At 43.0% G+C, this 25404-nt stretch overlaps 2 protein-coding genes across 2 annotated transcripts; one reads left to right on the top strand and one right to left on the bottom strand.

The window, feature by feature from the left end:
- Window positions 1-11053: 11053 nt before the first annotated feature.
- LOC143881830 (IQ domain-containing protein IQM3-like) lies at window positions 11054-18674 on the top strand. The gene is made up of 9 exons (XM_077385126.1): window positions 11054-11503; window positions 11629-11743; window positions 12485-12550; window positions 12782-12870; window positions 13165-13252; window positions 14198-14344; window positions 14469-14561; window positions 17685-17786; window positions 17909-18674. Exons 1-9 carry the CDS (start codon window positions 11244-11246, stop codon window positions 18446-18448), a joined length of 1500 nt encoding a protein of 499 aa, XP_077241241.1. The 5' UTR covers window positions 11054-11243; the 3' UTR covers window positions 18449-18674.
- A 2002-nt stretch (window positions 18675-20676) lies between these two features.
- On the bottom strand, window positions 20677-24426 carry LOC143881829 (pentatricopeptide repeat-containing protein At4g13650-like). Its single transcript, XM_077385125.1, has one exon. It carries the CDS (start codon window positions 24138-24140, stop codon window positions 21252-21254), a length of 2889 nt encoding a protein of 962 aa, XP_077241240.1. The 5' UTR covers window positions 24141-24426; the 3' UTR covers window positions 20677-21251.
- Window positions 24427-25404: the final 978 nt, after the last annotated feature.

The following is a 25404-nucleotide window of genomic DNA, read 5'->3' as shown; positions in this document are numbered from 1 at the left end:
AAAAAATGTCGAGTCGGGTTGCCCAAGTCGTCAACCTGAACCCAATCCAAACTCAACCCGACCAGACCCAACCTTGAGCGAGTTCCACCCCTACCCTTTATAGTATAAAAATAGAACCATAAATACACTGCCGGGCTGCCCCGGGGAAGAAAGGGGGCGAATTTATCACTTCCCATATTATTTAGACCATTAATTAAGTAGGTCACACACTTAATGCACCACCAAACCTTCGCCTTGGAGGAAAATGGAAGATACAACTGGACGAAAAAGTCACTACTGATCCGGGGTGGAATCAAAATTTCATTCGACATCGGCGAACGAGCAATGAAAATAGGAAGTGGCATCTTTGAAAAAAGCCAACTAAATGGGAGAAAAATAAAAAAAAAGGCTCACATAGGAAAGTCATCCCATTTTCCACCAATATCTGAGGGAGAGTGGTGCAACCAGACACGGGTGACGGTGGAAACTTGCCGTATCTCCTCCACCGTAATCATAACTCACATGAATGTGATGTGGAGTGCTTTCAGCGGGCCCCACAATAATAGTGATGATTAGAGTCTTTATTAGTGGGATATTAATCCTCGGTCATAAGTCATAAATCATAAGTTTCAATCTTCCTTTGAAGTCTTCCCACGTGCCCCGAGCGATAAAGCCATAAAAGCTGAAAAAATCAGGAAATAGATTTTGAGGGGGCACCACCACCATCAGAAAAATAGATGAGAACACCAAGAAGAGATAGTGATGATATGGGAAACACGTGGTCCTCACAAATGACTAAAATCCCCCTATAAAATGCTCACGTCGAATCGGATTGAACCGAGCACTCACAAAACTCAACTGTTAAAATACCCGTTTTCGTTAAAAAAATGAGACAGATGATTGGGACGCGTGTATAAGAAAGTGGACGGGGATGATTTTACTTTTAATAAAAATTACCAAAATACCCTCACACAAGAAAAATCGCACAGAATTTTTGACTTTTATGTTCGGGTCTATTTGGATGCTCTAATAATCCAAGAGCACTGGGATAAGTAGTCAACCTGAAGGACAAAAGCATTGGATTTGTTTAGAATTACTTAGGGCTGCAAATGAACTGAGTCGGCTCACGAACATGTTTGGATTCGGCACGTTATAAGCTCGGCTCGGGCTCGTCCGTTTACTAAACGAGCCGAACCCGAGCCCAAAACTTAGGCTCGCTAAAATAAACGAGCCGAACTTAAGCTCTTGAATTATGTTTATTTTTATATATAAAATAAAAGAATGTGGGTTATTTATTACAAATGAAGGTTTGGCCTAGTAGTTAAGGCACTGGATTTAGAGGGGTCTTGGGTTCAAATTCCACATATGTTTATTTTTATTATTCGTGAGACGAGCCGAGCCAAACACGAGCCTTCTTAAAAACTAAACGAGCCGAGCCCGAATACCCAAGGCTCGGCTCGGCTCATTTGCAGCCCTAGAATTACCCAGGTGAAGTGGTAAGTAGAGGAGTATTTAATTAATTTAGTTGTATGATTTTAAACTCACATGAGAATTTAACCAAGGTAAAAGTTGGTGAACTTAAAAGTTGGTGCAGGATATTCAATAGTAAGTCCTACTTTGGATGGTTAGTGATGGGGTGTGAAAACACCAGCCTCTCACAGGCTGCCACCTGTCCCAGGGTAGGTGAGACCCAGCCTCTCACAGGCTGCCACCTGTCCCAGAGTAGGTGAGACCCAGCCTCTCACAGGCTGCCACCTGTCCCAGAGTAGGTGAGACCCAGCCTCTCACAGGCTGCCACCTGTTCAGAGTAGGTGAGATCCAGCCTCTCACAGGCCGCCACCTGTCCTGGACACCTGTCCAGGACACCTCAACAGATTTTCCTTATAAATAGGGGACTAAAGCTCAGACTAATGGGTAATGAAAAAAAAAAAACCCTCTTCTCCCTAAACTCTCTGACATTTCCCTTCACTCTTGCTCATACTGACTTGAGTGTCGAAGGACCTGTCCGGAGTAAAATCCGGTCTGGTCTTCTGACCTCGTTTGCCTTGTGCAGGACTAAGCACTCAGGACTAAGCACTCAGGTCTCATACTCAATCTCCCTCATCACTCGCTCTCTGTTCTTACGCCACTGCTGTACCTGTTACCGATTTTTGGTCTAACAGATTGGCGCCATCCGTGGGACCAAGAACTAAAAGCTGTTCTTACATCTCACTTACAAAATGGCAGGGCGCAAGAGTGCGCGATTAGCTTCTGCGCAGAACGACCAAGCCGCGCTACCTCGCAGGACCCGGAGTGGTCGAATCGCCTCGATGGTAGTGGCCGCTTCTGCCGACCAAAGCCTTTCTCGCTCGGAGCATCACAATCCCGTGCCCACCTCGGAGCAAGTCCAAGCCCTCTTCCAGCAGATGACGGCCCTTGTTGGTCAGTACCAACAACTACTTCAAGCACCCCCTCCACCTCCTCCAGAGGCCCCGCGATCTGCCCAAGGAGTCCACAGGGGAGAGTCATCACGTCACGGAGAGGGCAGAACTCATCACTCCGCTAGACAAGTTTATCGCCCCATAGTGAGGCACGCCCAGACAGAACCTCATCACCGCGAAAGATCGCGGTCTCGCTCCACGCAGAGACGCCGGCCTCACGAAGATCGTTTGCCACCGGCAAAATCTCGACCTCGTCGTAGGAGTCCGGAAAGTCAGTCCGGTTCTGCGGCAAGCCCATTTGTGGGAAGAATCAGGTCCCCAGACCGCAGAACGGATCCGCTGCTACAGAGAATGGAGGAGATGAACCACCGGATAGAGGAATTGGCGAAGGATCAGAGCCGGCCCGCCTCTAGAGCGTTCTCAAGCAGAACGCCATTCACTAAGGATGTCCTGAGTGCTCCAGCACCCAGAGGATTTAAGATGCCTGCCGTCCCTCAGTACGACGGCACTACCGATCCCGTGGATCATCTGGAGACATTTAGAACAATGATGCTCCTCCACGGCGCCTCCGACGGCTTCATCTGCAGAGCCTTCCCAACGACGCTCACTGGCGCGGCAAGAGACTGGTACTCCAGGATCAAACCAAACTCCATCAACAATTTCGACGATTTTGGAGAGGACCTCGTCCGCCACTTCATGAGCAGCCGCAGGCCAAAGAAAACAACAGCTTACCTGATGGCCTTGCGACAGGAAGACAATGAGCCCCTGAAGGTGTTCGTCCGCCGCTTCAACAGGGAGGCACTACAGGTGCCCAATTTAGATCCCTCAGAGGCTATGAACGCACTCCTCACCGGTGCAAGATCTGATGATTTCCGTCGAGCGGTGGCTCGGCAAAATCCGCACTCACTGGCGGATCTCATGGCCGGGGCAGAAGAGTACATAACAGTGGAAGAAACACTGGCAGCTCTTAATTCAAACCGGAGGATAACCTCTGAAGAGAAGAATCTGCCTAAACAGCGTAGGGAGGATAAACCTCCCAGGAAAGAGAAGTCTCCACCCCCTCAGAGAAGAGAAGAGAACTTCACACCTCTCAATACCTCTAGAAAGCACATACTGGCAGCGATCAGTGAGGAGGAGTTTGTGAAGTGGCCGCCTAGAATGATCTCCAAAGGAAACAGAAGAGATCCTTCAAAGTACTGTCGGTTCCACAAGGACCACGGCCATGACACAGAGGATTGTTGGCAGCTCAAGGGAGAAATTGAGCAGCTGATCAGCCGGGGTTATTTGAAAAAATACATCCAGAATGACGGCCGCACCCAAGGGCGCAAAGGAAAGAGTCCCCAGGGCCGTAGCCCTCGAAGATCACCGCAGCCCCCTCCTCAGGATAAGACTTCTCAGGTCACCGACGCGCAGCCTGAGGCACCCCGATCTCAACCAAGGGGGGTTATCAATACAATCATGGGCGGACCAGCCGCCGGGGGCACCTCCTCTGCTGCTCGAAAAGCATATGCACGGCAAGTTAACGCCGTTCACACAACCAGCAAAAAGTCAAGAACGGAGAATGAGATCTCCTTCTCAGACGCAGATCTGGACAGCCTTATTTTGCCCCACGACGATGCATTGGTGTTAACCATGCTCGTTGCCAACTGGGAGGTAAAGAAAATTCTTGTGGACAACGGGAGCTCAGCGGATATTCTATACTACCATGCCTTCGAGAAAATGATGATAGGCGACGACCGTCTAAGGCCGGCGAACTCAGATTTGTTCGGCTTCTCCGGAGAGGTCGTAAAAGTGGTAGGACAGATCGAGCTCCCTGTTCTTGTCGGAGATTCACCATGTCAAGCGTTCGCCATGGTTAACTTCCTGGTAGTGAAGGCCACCTCGGTCTATAATGCTATCTTGGGACGGCCTGGCCAGAATCTGATCCGAGCAGTCGCCTCAGCCTACCACCAAAAAATAAAGTTCATAACCCCCAATGGTGTGGGTGAAGTTCGAGGAGATCAACCTCAGTCCAGGGAGTGCTATGCAATGGCACTCAAAAGCAAAAATGCAGTGGAATCACTGCTAATCGAACTACTCGATGTAAGGGACGAACTGGAAACCTGGTTCTTAAACTTGGGTACGCTCTGGAAACCCAGTTCACAAAACTTGGGTACTCACTAGAAACCCAGTTCACAAAACTTGGGTACTCACTGGAAACCCGGTTCTTAAACTTGGGTACGCACTGGAAACCCGGTTCTTAAACTTGGGTACGCACTGGAAACCCAGTTCACAAAACTTGGGTACTCACTGGAAACCCGGTTCTTAAACTTGGGTACGCACTGGAAACCCAGTTCACAAAACTTGGGTACTCACTGGAAACCCGGTTCTTAAACTTGGGTACGCACTGGAAACCCAGTTCACAAAACTTGGGTACTCACTGGAAACCCAGTTCACAAAACTTGGGTATTTATATCTGGAAACCCAGTTCTTAAACTTGGGTATTTATATCTGGAAACCCAGTTCTTAAACTTGGGTATTTATATCTGGAAACCCAGTTCACAAAACTTGGGTATTTATATCTGGAAACCCAGTTCACAAAACTTGGGTATTTATATCTGGAAATCCAGTTCGCTAAAACTGGGTACTCGCTACTTGGTTCGCCACGGCTCGCCTCCACAAAGATCGGAAGCGCACTTCTAGTCAGAAACGGGCCCGGGCAGAAAACCAAACCCTTGCAAAAACCCAAGTTCAATAAACTTGGTCATCTCCGGCCAGACTGATATAACGCGTGGGTAAAACTCAACCTGAAGAAGGTTCATCCGTTCCCCAAGCCGGACAGGATATCGCGCGACAAAAATAAGACCGGCCCAAGCCGGACAGGATATCGCGCGACAAAAATAAGACCGGCCCAAGCCGGACAGGATATAGCGCAGCAAAATCCAGCTCATCTCAAGCCGAACTGGAGCTCCATACACCGGACTGGATATGGCGCAAAGCGCTACAGGACAAAATCCAGTTCATCTCAAGCCGAACTGGATATGACGCAAAGCGCTACAGGACAAAATCCAGTTCATTTCAGGCCGACCAGGACTCGGTGAGATTCGCTACAAGACAAAATTCAATTTCGTCTTTTAGCTGATTGCGCTATATTCAGTTCATCAAAATCCGAACTGGATATAGCGCAAAGCGCTACAAGACAAAATTCAGTTCTTCTCAAGCCGAACTGGATATGGCGCAAAGCGCTACAGGACAAAATCCAGTTCATCTCAAGCCGAACTGGATATGGCGCAAAGCGCTACAGGACAAAATCCAGTTCATCTCAAGCCGAACTGGATATGGCGCAAAGCGCTACAGGACAAAATCCAGCTCATCTCAAGCCGAACTGGAGCTCCATACACCGGACTGGAGCTCCGTACTCCGAACTGGATATGGCGCAAAACGCTACAGGACAAAATCCAGTTCATCTCAAGCCGAACTGGATATGACGCAAAGCGCTACAGGACAAAATCCAGTTCATCTCAAGCCGAACTGGATATGGCGCAAAGCGCTACAGGACAAAATCCAGCTCATCTCAAGCCGAACTGGAGCTCCATACACCGGACTGGAGCTCCGTACTCCGAATTGGATATTGCGCAAAACGCTACAGGACAAAATCCAGTTCATCTCAAGCCGAACTGGATATGACGCAAAGCGCTACAGGACAAAATCCAGTTCATCTCAAGCCGAACTGGATATGGCGCAAAGCGCTACAGGACAAAATCCAGTTCATCTCAAGCCGAACTGGATATGACGCAAAGCGCTACAGGACAAAATCTAGTTCATTTCAGGCCGACCAGGACTCGGTGAGATTCGCTACAAGACAAAATTCAATTTCGTCTTTTAGCTGATTGCGCTATATTCAGTTCATCAAAATCCGAACTGGATATAGCGCAAAGCGCTACAAGACAAAATTCAGTTCATCAAAATCCGAACTGGATATAGCGCAAAGCGCTACAAGACAAAATTCAGTTCTTCTCAAGCCGAACTGGATATGGCGCAAAGCGCTACAGGACAAAATCCAGTTCATCTCAAGCCGAACTGGATATGGCGCAAAGCGCTACAGGACAAAATCCAGCTCATCTCAAGCCGAACTGGAGCTCCGTACTCCGGACTGGAGCTCCGTACTCCGGACTGGATATGACGCGTTCTACAAAACGACAAAAAGCAGTCCGGTCCGAGCCGGACTCCACTTCCAGTCGGACTCCACTTCCAGCCGAACTGGAACTCCGAACTGGAGCTCCGTACTCCGGACTGGATATGACGCGTTCTACAAAACTCCAGCTCATCTCAAGCCGAACTGGAGCTCCGTACTCCGGACTGGATATGACGCGTTCTACAAAACGACAAAAAGCAGTCCGGTCCGAACCAGACTCCACTTCCAGCCGGACTCCACTTCCAGCCGAACCGGACTCCACTTCCAGCCGGACTCCACTTCCAGCCGAACTGGAACTCCGAACTGGAGCTCCGTACTCCGGACCGGATATGACGCGTTCTACAAAACGACAAAAAGCAGCCCGGTCCGAACCGGACTCCACTTCCAGCCGAACTGGAACTCCGAACTGGAGCTCCGTACTCCGGACTGGATATGACGCGTTCTACAAAACGACAAAAAGCAGTCCGGTCCGAACCGGGCTCCACTTCCAGCCGAACTCCGGACTGGATATGGCGCATTCTGTAAAGCATCAGAACCCAGTCCGGTTGAAGCCGTACTCCGGACTCCGAACTCCGAACTCCGAACTCCGGACTCCGGATATTGAGCATTCTGTAAAGCATCAGAACCCAGTCCGGTTGAAGCCGTACTCCGGACTGCGAACTCCGGACTGCGGACTGCGAACTCCGAAATCCGGACTGCGAACTCCGGACTCCGAACTGCGAACTCCGGACTCCGGATATTGAGCATTCTGTAAAGCATCAGAACCCAGTCCGGTTGAAGCCGTACTCCGGGACTGCGAACTCCGGACTGCGGACTGCGAACTCCGAAATCCGGACTGCGAACTCCGGACTCCGAACTGCGAACTCCGGACTCCGAACTCCGAACTCCGGACTCCGGATATTGAGCATTCTGTAAAGCATCAGAACCCAGTCCGGTTGAAGCCGTACTCCGGACTGCGAACTCCGGACTGCGGACTGCGAACTCCGAAATCCGGACTGCGAACTCCGGACTCCGAACTGCGAACTCCGGACTCCGGATATTGAGCATTCTGTAAAGCATCAGAACCCAGTCCGGTTGAAGCCGTACTCCGGGACTGCGAACTCCGGACTGCGGACTGCGAACTCCGAAATCCGGACTGCGAACTCCGGACTCCGAACTGCGAACTCCGGACTCCGAACTCCGAACTCCGAACTCCGAAATCTGGACTGCGAACTCCGGACTCCGAACTGCGAACTCCGGACTCCGGATATTGAGCATTCTGTAAAGCATCAGAACCCAGTCCGGTTGAAGCCGTACTCCGGACTGCGAACTCCGGACTGCGGACTGCGAACTCCGAAATCCGGACTGCGAACTCCGGACTCCGAACTGCGAACTCCGGACTCCGAACTCCGAACTCCGAACTCCGAACTCCGGATATTGAGCATTCTGTAAAGCATCAGAACCCAGTCCGGTTGAAGCCGTACTCCGGACTGCGAACTCCGAACTCCGGACTGCGAAATCCGGACTCCGTGCTAAATTCTTCGATTCACCCCCGAACAACGTCTCCCCATCCAGAAAAATGAGTGATCACACTTTCCCAAGTCCTTCAATGACTTGGAAAACTGGGGGGCAACTGATGGGGTGTGAAAACACCAGCCTCTCACAGGCTGCCACCTGTCCCAGGGTAGGTGAGACCCAGCCTCTCACAGGCTGCCACCTGTCCCAGAGTAGGTGAGACCCAGCCTCTCACAGGCTGCCACCTGTCCCAGAGTAGGTGAGACCCAGCCTCTCACAGGCTGCCACCTGTTCAGAGTAGGTGAGATCCAGCCTCTCACAGGCCGCCACCTGTCCTGGACACCTGTCCAGGACACCTCAACAGATTTTCCTTATAAATAGGGGACTAAAGCTCAGACTAATGGGTAATGAAAAAAAAAAACCCTCTTCTCCCTAAACTCTCTGACATTTCCCTTCACTCTTGCTCATACTGACTTGAGTGTCGAAGGACCTGTCCGGAGTAAAATCCGGTCTGGTCTTCTGACCTCGTTTGCCTTGTGCAGGACTAAGCACTCAGGACTAAGCACTCAGGTCTCATACTCAATCTCCCTCATCACTCGCTCTCTGTTCTTACGCCACTGCTGTACCTGTTACCGATTTTTGGTCTAACAGTTAGACTTGATGAGTTGGTGCATAATTACTATAAATGACAAAGACTACATCATCAATGTAGGCTAGGTGGTAAAGGACACCTCTCTTTCTGACTAATAAATACAAACCAACCTACCGCCTTAAGCTGATCTGAACCGTTCATTTTAAAGGCCTTTGGATCACATACAATGCAAAACTCATGTCAATTATTTAATAAGGTGTCCAATAATAATTGTTTTTGTCATTCCAAAATATACATATTAGCAATGGGTTCATATTCAACTACAAGAAACACAAATTAGTTGACATTAGGATTACACGAGTGGCATTGATTTGGGGCCATAGGATATCCAAATGGGCTTTTCAGATCAATTTAAGATTGGGTCCACTAGCCTAAAAACAAATGGTAAAGACACTTGGAAGACGGTTGAGTCAAATTAGCACCCAATATTAGGGCACCGGGTTTGGTCGAGTTGAGGCCAACCCTATCCCAACTCTAGGTACAATTTTCTCAACCCTAACTCAAGCCCAGCCCTAGTCTTGGGTAGAGAAGGGTCAACTCAACCCAAACCGAACACGAGTCTCGGATGGAGAATGTTCGACCCTAACTCAAGCCGCATTTAAATCTCTCAACCCTAACCCAACTTATCTAACTCGATTTTTTAAATCACTCGGTTTTGGTTGGCAAGGATAAAAATATAAAATTATAAAAAAAAACAACTTTATGTTTTTAAAATCATGATAAAATACAGTAAGATTAGGATACTAATATTGACACTACCATGTTTTGATAATTGCGCTAAAGTACCTTGTCTTTTCTTTTTTGATCGGCTTATGAGAGTTTTTTTGAGAATTGTGATAACCCTGGTGAAATAGCACAAAGCGGGGTGAGTTAGTGCAATTATCAAAACAGGTAGAGACTAAGTGACCCTTACTTTTTTTTGCCAGCAATGCCAGTTGTTTTTTTTTTTTTAAAGGGGTAATAAAGTAATTAAGCCAAAGTCGGTGGTGGGCAGAGGTGGTCAAAAGTCCCCTCATAATATCTGCAAGTGGCTAGCAAATTGTCATAGCTTTTTAATTCCTCTCATAAAAGTCGTAATTGTCGTATACAAAAGTAGGTACGGCCCACACCATACCTAATACCAAAGGAAAATGTTATCAGCACTACTGTTTTTTTTATGAGGGCACTCTCACTTTATTAAAAGTACGGTATGGCCCACATCATAGGATGATCCAAACCGTCCATTAGATGGGCCATAGCCTAAATATGTTATGCCCCAAAAAAAATTTCCGTACGCTGATCCTAACCCTCTATAGATCGAAGGGTTAGAATCAACCTATGAAAATAATTTTAGGGCATAACCTGTTTAGGCTATGACCTATCTAATGGACGGTTTGGATCATCTTATGGTGCGGGCCATACCGTACTTTTAATAAAGTGAGAGTGCCATAATAAAAAAATAGTAGTGCTGATAACATTTCCCCAAAAAAATCTTAAAAAATACGGCAAAAAACCTCCTTCATATCTCCTAACGCAACCAAACAACGTCGGGGAGATTTGCTCTCAATCTCCCTGTTGATTGATTCCCTTTTGATTTGCTTTTAATCTCCCTTTGACTTCTTCTTCTCCAAATCCTCCCATCATCTATCAGCATCCAAACAGATCATAGGGAAAATTACATTTACACGCCCTCCAGTTTCTGACGCATCCACTTCTTACCCTATAGTTTAAAACGTGATAACTACATCCCATGTGGTTTCAATTTGTGTAAGGTAGACCCCCTCAGTTGATGGTCCATCCACAAATTGAAGGGTTAGGATGATCCGATTGAGCTGATTTTTTAGGCGCACACTATCTATGTCAGGGCCCATCAAATGAACGCTTTGGATCATCTAAACAATGTGAGCCCACTGTGTTTTTTGTAGTGTTTGGATTCGGGTATGGGTCCACATTGTTTGGATAATCCAAAGCATTCATTTGATGGGCCCAGACATAGATAGAGTGTGCTCAAAAAATCAGCTCCATCGGATCATCCTAATGGACCTAATCCTTCAGTTTGTGGATGAACAGTCAAGTGAGGGGCCTACTTTATACAAATTGAAACTACCGGGGTCTAGCTGTCACATTTTAAACTATAGGGGTAGAAGTGGATGTGTCAGAAACCAGAGGGGTTGTAAATGTTATTTTCCCTCGACGTGATTCTCCGTAATAAAGAGAAAGACCAATGGCATTTCCACCGCACGCCAACCTCATTCTCCGACCATTCCTTCTGTAATGCTAAGCTTAGTTGTCAAAAGTGGGTCCCACCAACGACGTCCTTTCTCCCTACCCTCTTAAAAACGCTGTCCTCTCTCTGCTCCTCTGCCTTCCTACGTCCTCTGCTCTGCTCTTTCCTCATCCACAAAATAATAATATAAAAATAACAAGCACAGCATCTCTCCACAGAGGACATTTTAAAAACCCTAACCCTAACCCTAGTTTTCTCCTTCTCCTCTCTGCAAGTCTCTTCCAAAAACGAATCACCTTCTTCTTCTTTACTTCATTAATGGAGGTCGAGCAATCTACAGTGCCGAGTTTCAATCACAAGTCTGGCTCAACATTTCAGTTCCCTCTGATGCTCGATCTCGATCTCGATCCGAATCCGGCAGCACTCGACGGAGCTCCGGCGCTCGAATCGACACCGTCGATCTTCGAATCTCCGAAATGCCCCGAATCAACGGCTGCCGTGAAGTTACAGAAGGTTTACAGGAGTTACCGAACCAGGCGTAGGTTAGCTGACTCCGCTGTTGTGGTGGAAGAGCTTTGGTAGGTTATTTCGTTTTTTTTGCTTGTTTTACTTCGAGATCTATCTTTTTCGTACGTTGTTTTGACATTATTCGTTTTTTTTTTTTTTTTTTTGGTTGTTTTGTTGTTGATACTACTATTTGAAGGTGGCAAGCAATCGATTTTGTCCGTTTGAATTATAGCACGATTTCTTTCTTTGATGACTTGAAACCAGAAACAGCAGCTTCCCGGTGGAGTCGAGTTACTTTGAATGCTTCAAAGGCATGTTCTTTCATTCTGTTTATAGGAAATTCCATTTCACTTTGGCCCTGTTTGGATTGCAAGAAAAACATTTCTGTTGGAATTTTTTTCTTTCCACAACTTAGAGAGAATTGATGTGATTTTCGTTAATTTAGAAGAATATTATCATAACTTGAATGTGTAATTATTGAATAAGGCTAGTTCAAGTTATCTTTTTCCTTGTGTAAAAAAAAAAGTAGGAAAATTTAAAAATGAGGAAAAGGATTGTACGCTCGCTAGTGCCCCAAATCACATGGGTCCCACTTTGTTAGGATGATCCAAAGCATTCATTTGAAAGGCCCTATCATAGATAGGGTGTGTACCAAAAATCAGCTCCATAGGATCATCCTAACCCATCTATTCACGGAGGGCAAAATGGACAGACCACAAATCTGCCCATTTTTCCCCTCCAATTTTGGAGGGTTTAGGATGATTCAATGGAGCTGATTTTTGGTACACACCCTATGATAAGGTCTTACAAATGAATGCTTTGGATCACCACAAAAAAATGTGGGTCCCATGTGATTGAGGCACTCGAGCGTACCATAAGCTTGGTAAGCTCGAGCGTACAATCCTTTTCCTCAAAATTTAAAATTATTTTTCCTTTCCAAAAAAAATCCTACAACACGAACAGGACCATTGTCCCAGTAGTTTTTTTTTTTCTTTTTTACTCAGTATAGAAATTTGTAGGTCTGATCCTTTCACGGAACTTGGTTTTAACAGGTTGGAAAGGGATTATCCAAAGATATAAAAGCAAAGGAGCTGGCTTTTCAGCATTGGATTGAGGCTGTAATATAAAAATATGAGATTTTGATTCTTCATGGTTTTTTCTGGAATTTAATTTGAATGATGTTTTCGATTTGATTCGGGCTTAAAGGCTTGAGTAATTGTAAGTTATTTTCAGGGTTGGGCCTGTTGCTCAATGGTTGAGCCTTTGTATCTCAACCTCGAGGTCGCAGGTTCGATCCCAGCTTACCTACCTAAAAAATTTGTAAGTTATTTTCATTTTTATTACTGTAGATTGATCCACGACACCGGTATGGACACAACTTGCATTTCTACTATGATGAATGGTGCAAAAGCAACGCAGGCCAGCCTTTCTTCTATTGGTGAGTAGAGTTGGTTCTCTACTTTTGCAATCCATCTTGCTCTTGCACAGAAAATGGCAATCCTTCTGGTCACATCTCGTGTTGTGGCTGCCATATATTTCTACAGATTAAGATGGTCGCCTAGATGCTACCAATTCTAGTTGCATCTAGAAGAAAATCAATCAAAAACAGTACTTGTCGAGAAAATATTGATTACGCGTTATGTGCGACATAACCCGTAATATTGGTCTTCCATAATATAATGATAGCTTCATTTAGAATCTTAAAAAGCCTGATTTATCCCTCTATCTGCAGGCTGGACATTGGAGATGGCAAAGATGTTGATCTTGATGATTGCCGGAGATCAATTCTTCGACTACAATGTGTTAAATATCTGGGTCCTGTAAGTTATTTCTTGTTTTGGGTATCAATTTTGTTGTTAAAACACATTGTTCCTAAAATCCTCTTGGTTTTGCTTAAAACTTTGCAAGCCAATACAAATTCTATGGAAGAGATTCATGATTCAACCTGAATCTCATTTGGCAATGATCATGCATGGATTTTATGATTCTCAATAGAATAAAGCAACATGGTTACAACCATTTTAAAAAAAGGCAACATGGTTACAGAAACCCCCTTGAATGTAATAAACCGATTAAAACTTGACCTGGAATGCCAAATATAATTGATTTGGTCATATTGTTGAATCTTATTAGAAACACCATGTGGTTTCATGTTTGATTTGATCCTTTGATTTTACAATACAATCCAATACACTTTTCAGAATATTGCTCAAATGTAGTAACATCGAATCATGTTCAATTTTCAGAAATTGGGAATTAGATTTGCCTGTTTTATCTTGTTTCATAGGATTATTAGGAATGCAAAATATCAGGAACAAAATATATACCACCAATAGCTGCAAGCCTGTTTCAAGATAATGGACAATTTAATATGCAGTGTTGGCGATTAAAGGCTGGAGTTTGGATTGTGCTACAACAATGGATTCTACTATTTGGATGTTGAAATGATGGATTTCCGAGTGATAAGGAATCGGTTAACTTAACATGCTTATGAGATTGTACCCTTTGTGAAAATTTCACCTGTATGAAATGGCAGTCAGACTTAACGTAGTTTCTAAGCTCATGACAAACTATCTTTAATTCATCTTTCAAATCAAATATCTTTAATAATTTCCCTGCATTTCGGATTGCAGCAATGGTAAATGGCAGACCAGGCTAGACAATGCTGATGTTCCCATTCATGACCATAATTGAATTGCTAGTTTCAGTGCTTGTCATCTTAGTGTGTTTGTCGTCCTGTTTACAATCATTTTTCTTGGTTTCAGCAAGAGAGAGAGTACTTTGAGTACATATTTATCGAGGGGAAAATTGTGCACAAACAAACTGGAGACCTTCTTCATACAAATAAAGGATCTGAAAAGGGAAAATGGATTTTTGTGATGAGCACCTCTAAAAAGCTTTACGCCGGTCAGGTAATTAATTACAAACAGAATCACCTCTAGTTTTGCAGTTTCTACTGTGCTGAAACTTGGATATGCAGCAAACCATTTAAGATTTAAACTATCTTATTTATTGTTCTGCTTGTGCTGCTTTCAGAAAAAGAAAGGGACATTTCATCATTCCAGCTTCCTTGCGGGAGGTGCTACGTTAGCAGCTGGACGATTCATTGCAGAGAATGGGGCACTTAAGGTAGTGTATGGGTGGTTGATTTACAGAAGAAAAGCTAATGGTTTTTGTTTCATTGCAATATTTTTTATTTTGACAAGGTGAAAGAAGAATTTATTCAGAAAAATAAATTACAAAAATAATGCAGAGGTTGCCCCACATGAAAGGATGACCTTCTAAACCCTCCCCTCACAAGGGCATCAGCAATTTCATTTGCACTCGAGGGATGTGCAAGAAAGAAATGGAGTTAAAGCAGCGTAGATTTAAAATCTGATCGATGATTCCTGCAAAATCTCCACTGGTACAGAAAAATATTCTTCTCTCACGATTTCATTTGCACTCGAGGGATGTGCAAGAAAGAAATGGAGTTAAAGCAGCGAAGATTTAAAATCTGATCGATGATTCCTGCAAAATCTCCACTGGTACAGAAAAATATTCTTCTCTCACGAGATGACATTGGATGAATCACCTTCCACAATGAGTCTACCATCCAGATTTCAGCTAAAAACTGTAACCCAATCAGCAATGTACATACTGCATCATTCAAACGCATTCTACCATCGGGCCAGAATAAGAAAGGACACTCTTTTACCCATATGGTCCCAAAAACTTCTCCGATACATGCTAGTCCCAGATTGGCAATTCGTACACAATTAAAATTCTTCTTAAGGGTACCATTAAAAAAAAAATCTGCTGAAGGGCTTTGGAAGGGGCTGTTTCCACATAGCCTTCTTCTTGGATATATACTTTATGATCTAATCCCATTTCCTACGGAGGTCTTGGACAAAATACCACTTGAATTCCTCTCTAACTATAGTCCTGATGACATATTATCTCCGAACATCTGATTATTACTTTCTACCAGATGGTGTAGGTCACTATAAATGGAGTTAAAGACCACAGAACACACCCTTTTTCTCTACATGACAGCAGTTATAGCCTTCCAAAAGGGCCGACAAGGCTGCGGGAAGATTCAAGGGATGTCAAACATATCCAAAATCTGGATCCACACTTTCCTCATGATAGTGAAGGAGGATATGATTACATGATCTTCCTCAAACACAAATCACAAACAAATCAGAGAGTACATGATCTTCCTCAAACACAAATCACAAACAAATCAGAGAGTATATGGTTACACCATTATCCTGAGCCCGGATACTTCCCAAAGCATCATAAAACACATGAGACTGCACACTTGCCCCACAAACTTCCAAGAGAAAAAGAATCATGTCATCTGGAACTATAAATGGGATATGGATATCCCACTCTTCCTAGTGGACAATCCCTTAATAAGTCCGAACTTTCTGGCTTTATAAATCAACCTGCTTAGAGCTTCACCAACTAAAGTAAATAAAAAATGGGGGGAAGTGAATCACCTTGCCTCAATCCTTAGAGCTATTGAAGAAACCAATTGTTTCGCCATTGACTAATGTGAAGAAGTGAGTAAAGGAGATACACATGATAATCCATGTTCCCCATCGACCACCAAAACCCATCATCTTCATTAGATAGTTGGCAAACTCCCTTTCTGCCAAATCACATGCTTTCTCCATGTCCACCTTGCAAATAAATCATGTTTGAGAATGCCCCCACAGTTTTCAGGTATGTTTACCGATAAGCTAATTGTGAGGCGGATTCTCTAAGCTCGTTCGCGGTGAGGAGGGGGTTGGAGACTTTTGGTCACCTCTCCCCTAAGGCTCCTTGTATTTTTTCCCTATTTCCCTATCCTTTCTTTTCCTTTTCATCGTGTTGTATGCTGAGTACTTAAGTAGTTCATTCTCAGTTTGTGATTCCTCTTTTAATAATACTTTCAACTTCAAAACTTATTCTCGTCCTCCCCTCTTTTTCTAGAGGCAAGACTTTCATTTGCAAGGACCCCCTACAAAATCTTCTGACCTTCCACAAAAGTCCCTTGGTCGTTGACATCACCTCCCCAATAACTCCTTTGATCTGCTTGGCAAGAGTTTCACAAGAATCTCATACAACTCTCACTAGACTAATGGGTCTATCATCTTTTATCTTCATCACCCCATCCGCCAGAACGCGAGTGATGAATGTGGCATCACAATCTTTGCCGATGTGACCATTTTAAAGAAACTCTTAAAGCATCTTACATATATCAGACTTCACAAGGTCCCGACACTCCTAATCAACAGTGAAACCATCTAGGCCTGGGGCTTCACAGGGTCCCAACTCTCCTAAAGGAAATCCAGGTCAAAGATCACCTCTCACTTCCTCCTCAAATGGGTTCCATTGCAATATAACATAAGGCACTATTGGTGGTACCCCTCTTGATGGTAGTGATATTGCACTTGAAACTGGTTCTGAGCTCGCCATTCAGGGAAAAAAAACTGGTTGTCAATTCCTGTTCTTAGCATGATGTATTTGTTGAAATATTGAACCATTCCTTTTGGAAAACTCATCGAATCTCTGGACTTAGTGTTTCTCCTTGGTGCGCAGTTTGCACGTGGCTAGTCATGGGTTTTGGTAGATACTTAATGCTAGCGAGTGGCCATGGTAATTTTTTAGAAAATGCCCATTATATTAACTTATCAAGTGAGCCTGGTGATGCCCATAGGAGGGATCCAGGGTCGTACCAATGCAGCACCGAGGTGACATGTCAAAGAAACCCTAATGGTAACTAGTTTTTAGCGTTGGTTTATTTGTGGCATTTCGGGGCAGACATTTAAGTGTACAAGGTCTCTTGGACGCACATACATAATACATTCATCTATACATACCGACATGCTTGAAACCTTACATGCATGCAGCTTCAAAAATTTCACGTTGAAGATTTTCGGATTGAAAAATTTATTGATGCATGCTAGCTGTTTTGTATTGAGTAAACAAATGTGATTCTCAATGTACTTGTAGTTTCTAAATGTCCAGATTGCAAAGATAAACTAAATTTTTTGAATCATTAATGACGTGGGTATCTGCTGTATTCCTCTTTGGGATGCGTTATCCCTACCGAGTGTGCTCTGCAGATGTGTTGTATATATTTCATAGCAAAAAAATTGTCATCTTTGAAAAAAAAAATTGGTTGCAGTCTCTCTGGGCAGCCTAGTAGATATTACTATCCGTGATATTGGCTTAGATCTTCAATTCATATATATCATCCACAAACAATTCCTTTGGTTGCAGTGTGTCTGGGCTTACAGTGGACATTACCGTCCAACCAATGAGAACCTCAAGATCTTCTCAGACTTCCTTGCACAGAATGGAATCAACCTTGACAAAGATCAGGTATGTAACTCTTTTACCTTTTACAACTGTAATCCATCACTTGTACTACAACTTCTACGCTCTTAGCTCTGATGGAAACACTCGGTTCTAATGACGGGTCTATAATTCTTGTGTTGATATAGATTCGTGCATCATCTAATGGAGACTATTATGAAGATGGCAAAACAAGTCCAGAGGAAAAGACGGCCAAAAGCCCAACAGATCCAGAACCTACCCAACATGAGATCCTTGATGAAGTTTCAAATTCTGTACCCTCAGAACCAATTAAAGATACCCAAACTGAAGCAACACCGGTTAATGAAGTTAGAGGCGGCTACAAAAGGACTTTATCTGGTGGTCTTCAAAGCCCAAGATCGGAGGTGCCTAAGAAAGCATTATTGCAGAGGATAAGTTCGAAGAAGGCATTGAGTTCATACCAGTTGGGGCATCAATTGTCCTCAAAATGGTCGACTGGAGCTGGTCCAAGAATTGGGTGTGTCAATGACTATCCGGTGGAACTAAGGGTGCAAGCCCTAGAGTTTGTAAACCTCTCACCAAGGACTCCTCCCACTCCTTCGGCGTTCCGGCAGTTCTCCCCTCGCATGATTCCTCCAAGTTCTCTGTCACCCACATGCAATCGTTCATCCAATCTCCGTTTTCCTGATGTGATCTCGGATGTGTAGATGAATTACTGTCAGTCATCTTACTTAGCATTTAGTTACTGCCTCATGGATGCTTTCTGTAGATTCCTTCTATTCTCTCTTTTCCCTTCTTCTTAGCCTTAAAGGGAATGTGCTTGTACTGCAATATCTCACTGAAAATTGAGAGAAAGTATCTTCTTCACTCTCAAAATGTGAAGTCATTTGAAAGCGCTTATTTGATTGCAATCCAGGGAATGCCTATTCTAAAGTGTCCCGATCATCCTAGTGTCCAAGTCAGAATGACAAACTGCCAAATATCTAACCATCTGAACTTGAGGTTCTGTCCTTCATTTACTGAATCAATATTTAAATTGTTGGAATGATTTGGAAGAAGAATCATGCAACAGTAAAGCTTCTGAAGTGGACATCTCTTAGAGCATGCTCTTCAATGCTTCTCCTTGTCCGTTTTTAGACCTGGCAAAATGGGCAGAAGAGAATCACTTTCATTCCAAAAATTCAATGCAAATTACTGCCAAATTCTGCTTGAAAGTTGGAAAATGCAGAAACTAGGCCGAACATCTTCTCATTTTTCCTCGCTCTTTTCAATGAAAAAAGCACAGAAGCACTGCCAGAGAAGGGTTAAAGAACAGGCCGTTAGTTACCAGCAGCAGCAAGAAGCACAACAAAAGTAGAGAATTTAGGTCTTCCCCGGTCCGAGTTGTATGGACCAATGTTTAAATTCTCACCAGGTCAGTCATTGACTCTCCATAGCCAACCCATTTTTGACCCTTATTGAGTCAATCAGAAGGTCTTTTGACTTGCTTGACATAATAGGAAAATTTTCAGGTTAATCCATTGATTCATTGTTCTGTCCCAGTTTTGCCTATGGTCGAGTTCATAATGGAGTACGAGTTTTTCAAATATTGTGCTCGACTACAGACTGGCGACATCAAGCATCAACCTGGTACATGAAATTAGGAAACTGTTTATACAAATCCCGTGTTTTATGCTTCAAACCATTGTTCAAACACTACGAGACAACCCATGAATTGCCTCCATTGATTCATTGTTCTGTCCCAGTTTTGCCTTTGGTCGAGTTCATGATGGAGTACGAGTTTTTCAAATATTGTGCTCAACTACAGACGGGCAACATCAAGCATCAACCTGGTATATGAAATTAGGAAACTGATTATACAAATCCTGTGTTTTATGCTTCAAACCATTGTTCAAACACTACGAGACAACCCATGAATTGCCTGAGTCAACTTGGTTTTACATTGAGCAAGTTCCGACTGAGTCCATACCAAGATAAAGAAATTATTCGGTGCGGTTGAATTATTGAAAATTGGACTTCACTCATTGACTCATCCATGTCAACTCAGTATTACCTTGGTTGAGTTCTCATTCGAGTTTGAGTTAACACTGCTTCAAATGTGCGATGTACAACCCAATATAAACTATTTAGAAAAGGGTTATTGATGCAGAGCACGGGAGACAAAAGGGAAGAAAGGGAAAGGGGAAGAAAAAAATAGGAGGGAAGAGAGCAATCCTAGGAGGAGAGGAAATGTGCACGCACCTCCGATCCCCATCAGTTATGTTCTAACTTAAATCATATTTGACAGTAGTTATGTGTGGATTTATGACTAGCCCCAGAAGAAAACAGCATGGAATTCTTGATTGTTTAGTTGTTTTACATTTAGTTTTTACTTTTTTTAATCTTACGAATGTGTGAGAGGAGATGGAATGGGATTGCAGTAAAATACAAAAGAAAATTTGATGGACTTAGCCATATCCTATTTGATCTGGAATGTAATAAGTCGATAGAATTTGATCTGGAATGCCAAATCTAATTTTACGATCCAGCTATTTATGGTTTTACAATGCAATTTGCTTTACAAGACATTGCTCAAACAAAACGATGGCAACTCATGTTCAATTTTCAGAGCTTGGCAACTAGATTTGTGCTTCTTTTATCTTGTTTCATAGGATGATGTATCTAAGCATCCTCACAAACCCATTTCCTCACTTCCACCTTTAAACATCATGAGGCCAAGACGCCAGAGTCGTGGACATCTCTCAAGTAAAAGAAGAAAAGACACACACGCAAACAGAACAGCTTGCCAAGAAGTATGAGCCCAACTCCGCTAATTGGAAGTAGTAACTTCGAAATTCTGAGCAATCAGTATACAACATTTGCACAACACCACTCATAGAGTGACGAAAACAATATTCACTGCTTATCACACATGAATGCGAGCTCCGTGAAGATCAAAAAAAAGTTTCAAATCACAGCAGAACTCCATAAAATTTCACATTGAAGATTTTTGGGTTACAAATTTTATTGATGTCTGGAATTACTTTCATATTGAGTGACAGGATGCAGTTCTCAATGTACTCAACCATATCTAATTGTCTGGATTACAATGATGAAATAAACTATGAATCTTCCTTTATCTGATCCCCAAACATTTATTTGTTTGCAGTCTAACTGGGATTATGGTGGACAATCCCATCCATGAATTTGTGTTGAATCCCATCCATGAATTTGTGTTGAATCTTCAATTCCTATATCTGATCCTCAATACCATCCATTCTAATCTACTACGATACAAATATAGCCATTTTTGTGATATATTGAATATTAACTTGAAGCTTGACATCTGAAATAGTAGTACATAATGCACCTCAGAATTTACTAGAAAAGTCACCTCATAGAATACAACTAATCCCCAATTATCCTAATTTTCAAATGTTTGAAATGAATATTCATCTGAGCAGAACAGCTTCTATCTTGAACTGTACATAACTCTATATTTACAGTTATTAAATTCTTCCATTTAACCTTCTACCATGCATCTCTGCAGCTACACTTCCCATCTCTGAAGTGGTGAAACGTGCAAGAATCCTTGATGACCATATCTCGACCTATAAATGTCGACATGAATTTGCAAGTAGAATGGCATCTTCCACACATCCTCACACTCTTAATTATTCGAATTGGTGTCCCCTGAGGTAACCAAACAAGCCCAAAAGCCAAGGCCATAATTTCAGTGTGGTGAAAGCCCATTCCTCCATATCCTTCTTCTGCATTGTGCAGCCAATGGATTTTGTCAGCCACATAACCCAACTCCTCCATGTTCCTTCTCATCTCTACCAATTTAGCAGAGACTTCTTCTGTTATAATCTGATCAGAAACAAACTCATATATCCTATTTCTTATTTCAATCCGGCTAGAACTTTCTCTCGCCGATTTATTCCTACCATTCACTGTCAATGCATTGTCCCATTTCCCCTCTGTTAGAAGGACCTGCTCGAGCAGTAGATTCGCAGTACAGTCACTTGGTTCCAGTTCCAGAAGCTTCTCAGCCGCATATTTTGCAAACCTCAGATTTCCATGTATCCTACATGAAGAAAGAAGGGCCCCCCAGATAAGACCCCCAGGTTCAAATGGGATCACATTATTGATGAACTCTTCTGCCTCATAGAACATTCCGGCACGACCCAAGACCTCAACCATGCAAGAATAGTGCTCAACTGATGGTTCTATGCAATAATTCTCACTCATTTTGGCAAACAAACGGAAGGCCTCATATACTAGTCCTGTATCAGCACATGCTTTCAGAACAAATATGAATGTATTGGAATCCGGTGATTTGTTCTTTCTGCACATATGCATAAACAGCTCTAGAGCTTTGGATGGTTGCCCATGATCCACATTTGCAGAGATTATTGATGTCCAGGAATCTGAGTTCTTATTAGGCATCCGGTCGAAAGCCTCAACGGCAGATGAAATCATGCCACTTCCTGAGTACATGTTTATGAGAGAATTGCTCATTTGGGGTTCAGATGTGAGACCTCTCTTGATAATGTAGGCTTGTGCTTGGGTTCCCGCGTTAGAAAGGACTGGATTTGCACAAGAATTAAGAGCACAACAGGCAGATATCTGATCAAGCTGCCCGCCTGAACGTTGTACTCTCTGGAAGAGATTGAGAGTCATTTTATGATCTTTGATTCTCACACAAGCTCGAAATAATGCGTCCCATGAAACTTCATTCTCCGGAATTAAAGAGCAGAGTTTCAGAGATTGCTGCAGACTCCCAAGTTCAGAGTAGAGGTTGATGAGGGCACTTATGACAGGAACATTTGATCCATAGCCACTTCTTAGTATGTTACAATGAAGCTCTTTTCCCCTTTTGAGATCTCCCAATGATATGCAAGCTAGAATAACAGAAGTATAAGTAAACTGATTAGCTTCAACACAATCAAGATACATCCTCTGGAAAAGTTGTAGAGCTTCTTCGAACCACCCATTCCGACAATGTCCAGCAATGATCGTGGACCAAGTAACCGTGCCCGGATCTTTGATTCTAGTAAACACCCTTAGAGCCGCCTCAATGAGACCCGACTTGGAGTACATATCAATTAGAGAGCTGATCACATATGGGTCAGCCTTCAACTCAAGTTTCACAATGCATGCATGGAGCATTACCCCTGTTTTGAGATCTGATCTCAAAGCACATGATTTCAAAAGGCTTGCAATGATAAATTCATCAAATTCCTGAATATGGTTAAAGAGTTTCAAAGGAATGTCATCATAGTGACAAGAGTTCTCATGGTGGATGCATTCAATGTACATATCTAGAAGAGCACTGATCGCATATATGTTTGATTCCAACCCAATTCTGATCACATACCCATGAATCTCTCTACCATGATCTAGAGCTCTTAAACCAGTAACTGCCTGAAGAATTCCAGTTAACGCGAACTCATCACATTTAGAAAACTCAATCATCAATAACCGAAAAATCCTCAATGCTTCATGGTTAAGGCGATTACGAACATGACCCGCGAGAATTGTGTTCCAAGAAATCAAATTTCTCTCAGGCATCTCATTGAAAACTCGTATCGATGCATCACAATCCCCACATTCTGCGTAAAAATCTATTAAACTGTTTGCCAAAAACATGCAAGAATCAAAACCCATCTTAATTGTACAACAATGAATCTGAGCCCCAAACTCTACGCAGCTCAAATTCGCAGAGGCGCCTGTAGCTATAGAGAAAGCAGAAACATCAGGCCTGATTCCAGCCCGAATCATCATGACAAAGAGCCTCAAAACTTCTTCCTCTTGCCCATTTTGCGCGTAACAACTCATCATTGAGCTCCAAGAAACCAAATCATGTTTTTGAATTCCATTGAAAACAGAGATTGAATCCTTGATGAAACCACAGTTTCCATACATGGTGATAAGTGCGTTATCCACAAACGAATCAATCCCAACATGGGTTTTAAGAATCTGGCAATGGATTTGCCGACCGGAATTGAGGTCTCCGGTGAGTGCGCAAGCTCGCAAGACAACAGCAAAAACAAAGCAATCCACTGATAAAGTGTTAGTAGAAATTTGCACCATCTTTTCAAAGAGTTTTAGGGTCTCTACTACGGGTCCGTGTTGGGTATAGCCAGACATGAGAATTGTCCATGCGACAAGAGTTCTTTGAGGCATTTTGTCGAACAGTTTGTGTGCTTCGTGCATGAGGCCTGCTCGCACGTAAAGCCGTAGTGAGAGATTGAAAAAGAGGAGGGTGGGATTGTTACGTGCATGGATTTCACGTGCATGGAATGCTTTAAGAGTTCGGATGTCATTGGTGGTAATGCAGTTTTTGTGAAGGAGGTGTTGGGGGTGAAAGGTTGGGGGTGTAAAGGACGGGTAGGCGCACGTTAGCATTGGGGGCATAAATTCTGTGACAGTTTAGATTTTTCTATTAAAATTTGGGGGGGGCAGATGGAGCTCGGGGAGTGGCTGAAAGAAAGTCGTTAGAAAGTAGAATTTAGGATTTTCATTCCAAGGGTAGGATGGTCATTTCACGAAAATGGATCAAATGAATGGCTCAGATTATCCAATTATATGAGCCACTTAATTGGACGTTGGGATTGTTTGATTGGAGTTATTTTTGGGGCCATGAAGATCTAAAGCTAGGGCCCACTATGGGCGCGCTTCATTGTATTACAATGAGGTAGTGAGAAGGGAAATGATATTTCCACCCTCTTATTCAGCCTTTCCACTCCCTTTTTGTTTGTTTTCATGAGAAATTATACGGTGCGTTAGCTTGAAGTCAGTGTATTTGATCCAACGGTTAAAAAGTGGACTGCCGTTGGGATCATCCTATGGAAATGAATTTTGAATTACATTGTGGCCCATCCCCTCAAATAGACGGTTTGGATCATCCATTGGTAGTTTTCGAAAGAATACTAGATTGTACGGGCCTACCATATAAAAAAGGAGATTACGCACTTTTTAGTCTACAACTCTATTTATTATTATTATTATTATTATTATTTGAGTGCTTTCTCTCTGTCTCTTATTCCTATCCTCACACTTGATTTTCTATTTTTTTATTCCAAATATATGATATTAATATTATGTGCTTGGAATAAGGTGGCAAACCAAAGTCTTTCAATTAAGCCTGTTTTTTCATATAAATTACAGAAAGCCCTTCTAAATATAATATTCTAATATCTTGATCCATTAGCTTCTACACAATTTATAAAAAATTTCATTATATTAGCCAAATCATTCTGATGACAAATAATCTTATTCATTTTTTTTATGAAAATTAAAATCTCATTAAATACTCTAATTAAATTTCTGCAAAAATAACGTTTGTCACCCAAAAAATATAATTTTTTTTAAAATTAAAATCTATGTCGAATAAATTCGGGAAATCATAAATGCGCCCCTTTTCATCACATGGGACACCCAATACGCGGCAATCAAATCCGTTGAATCCTTCCTACGTGAAGTGCAACAGCCCCTCTGCAGTCATTGATACACTGTTGATGGGTGTCCCAAGTGATGATAAGGGGTGCATTTATCATTTCCCATAAATTCAAGCCTGTGTAGTCCAGTATATTTTTAAAAAGTACTGTACGGCCCACACCGTAGAACGATCCAAACCATCCATTTGATTGGCCACAAGGTAAATAGGTTGTGCCCCTGA

This window comes from Tasmannia lanceolata, unplaced genomic scaffold, assembly GCF_043159265.1.
Source record: "Tasmannia lanceolata isolate RefF3 unplaced genomic scaffold, GAP_Taslan_0.1 ptg000007l, whole genome shotgun sequence".
Taxonomy (NCBI): domain Eukaryota; kingdom Viridiplantae; phylum Streptophyta; class Magnoliopsida; order Canellales; family Winteraceae; genus Tasmannia; species Tasmannia lanceolata.
Note: the sequence above shows the minus strand (reverse complement) of the source record. Positions and strands in the feature narration are given on the sequence as shown.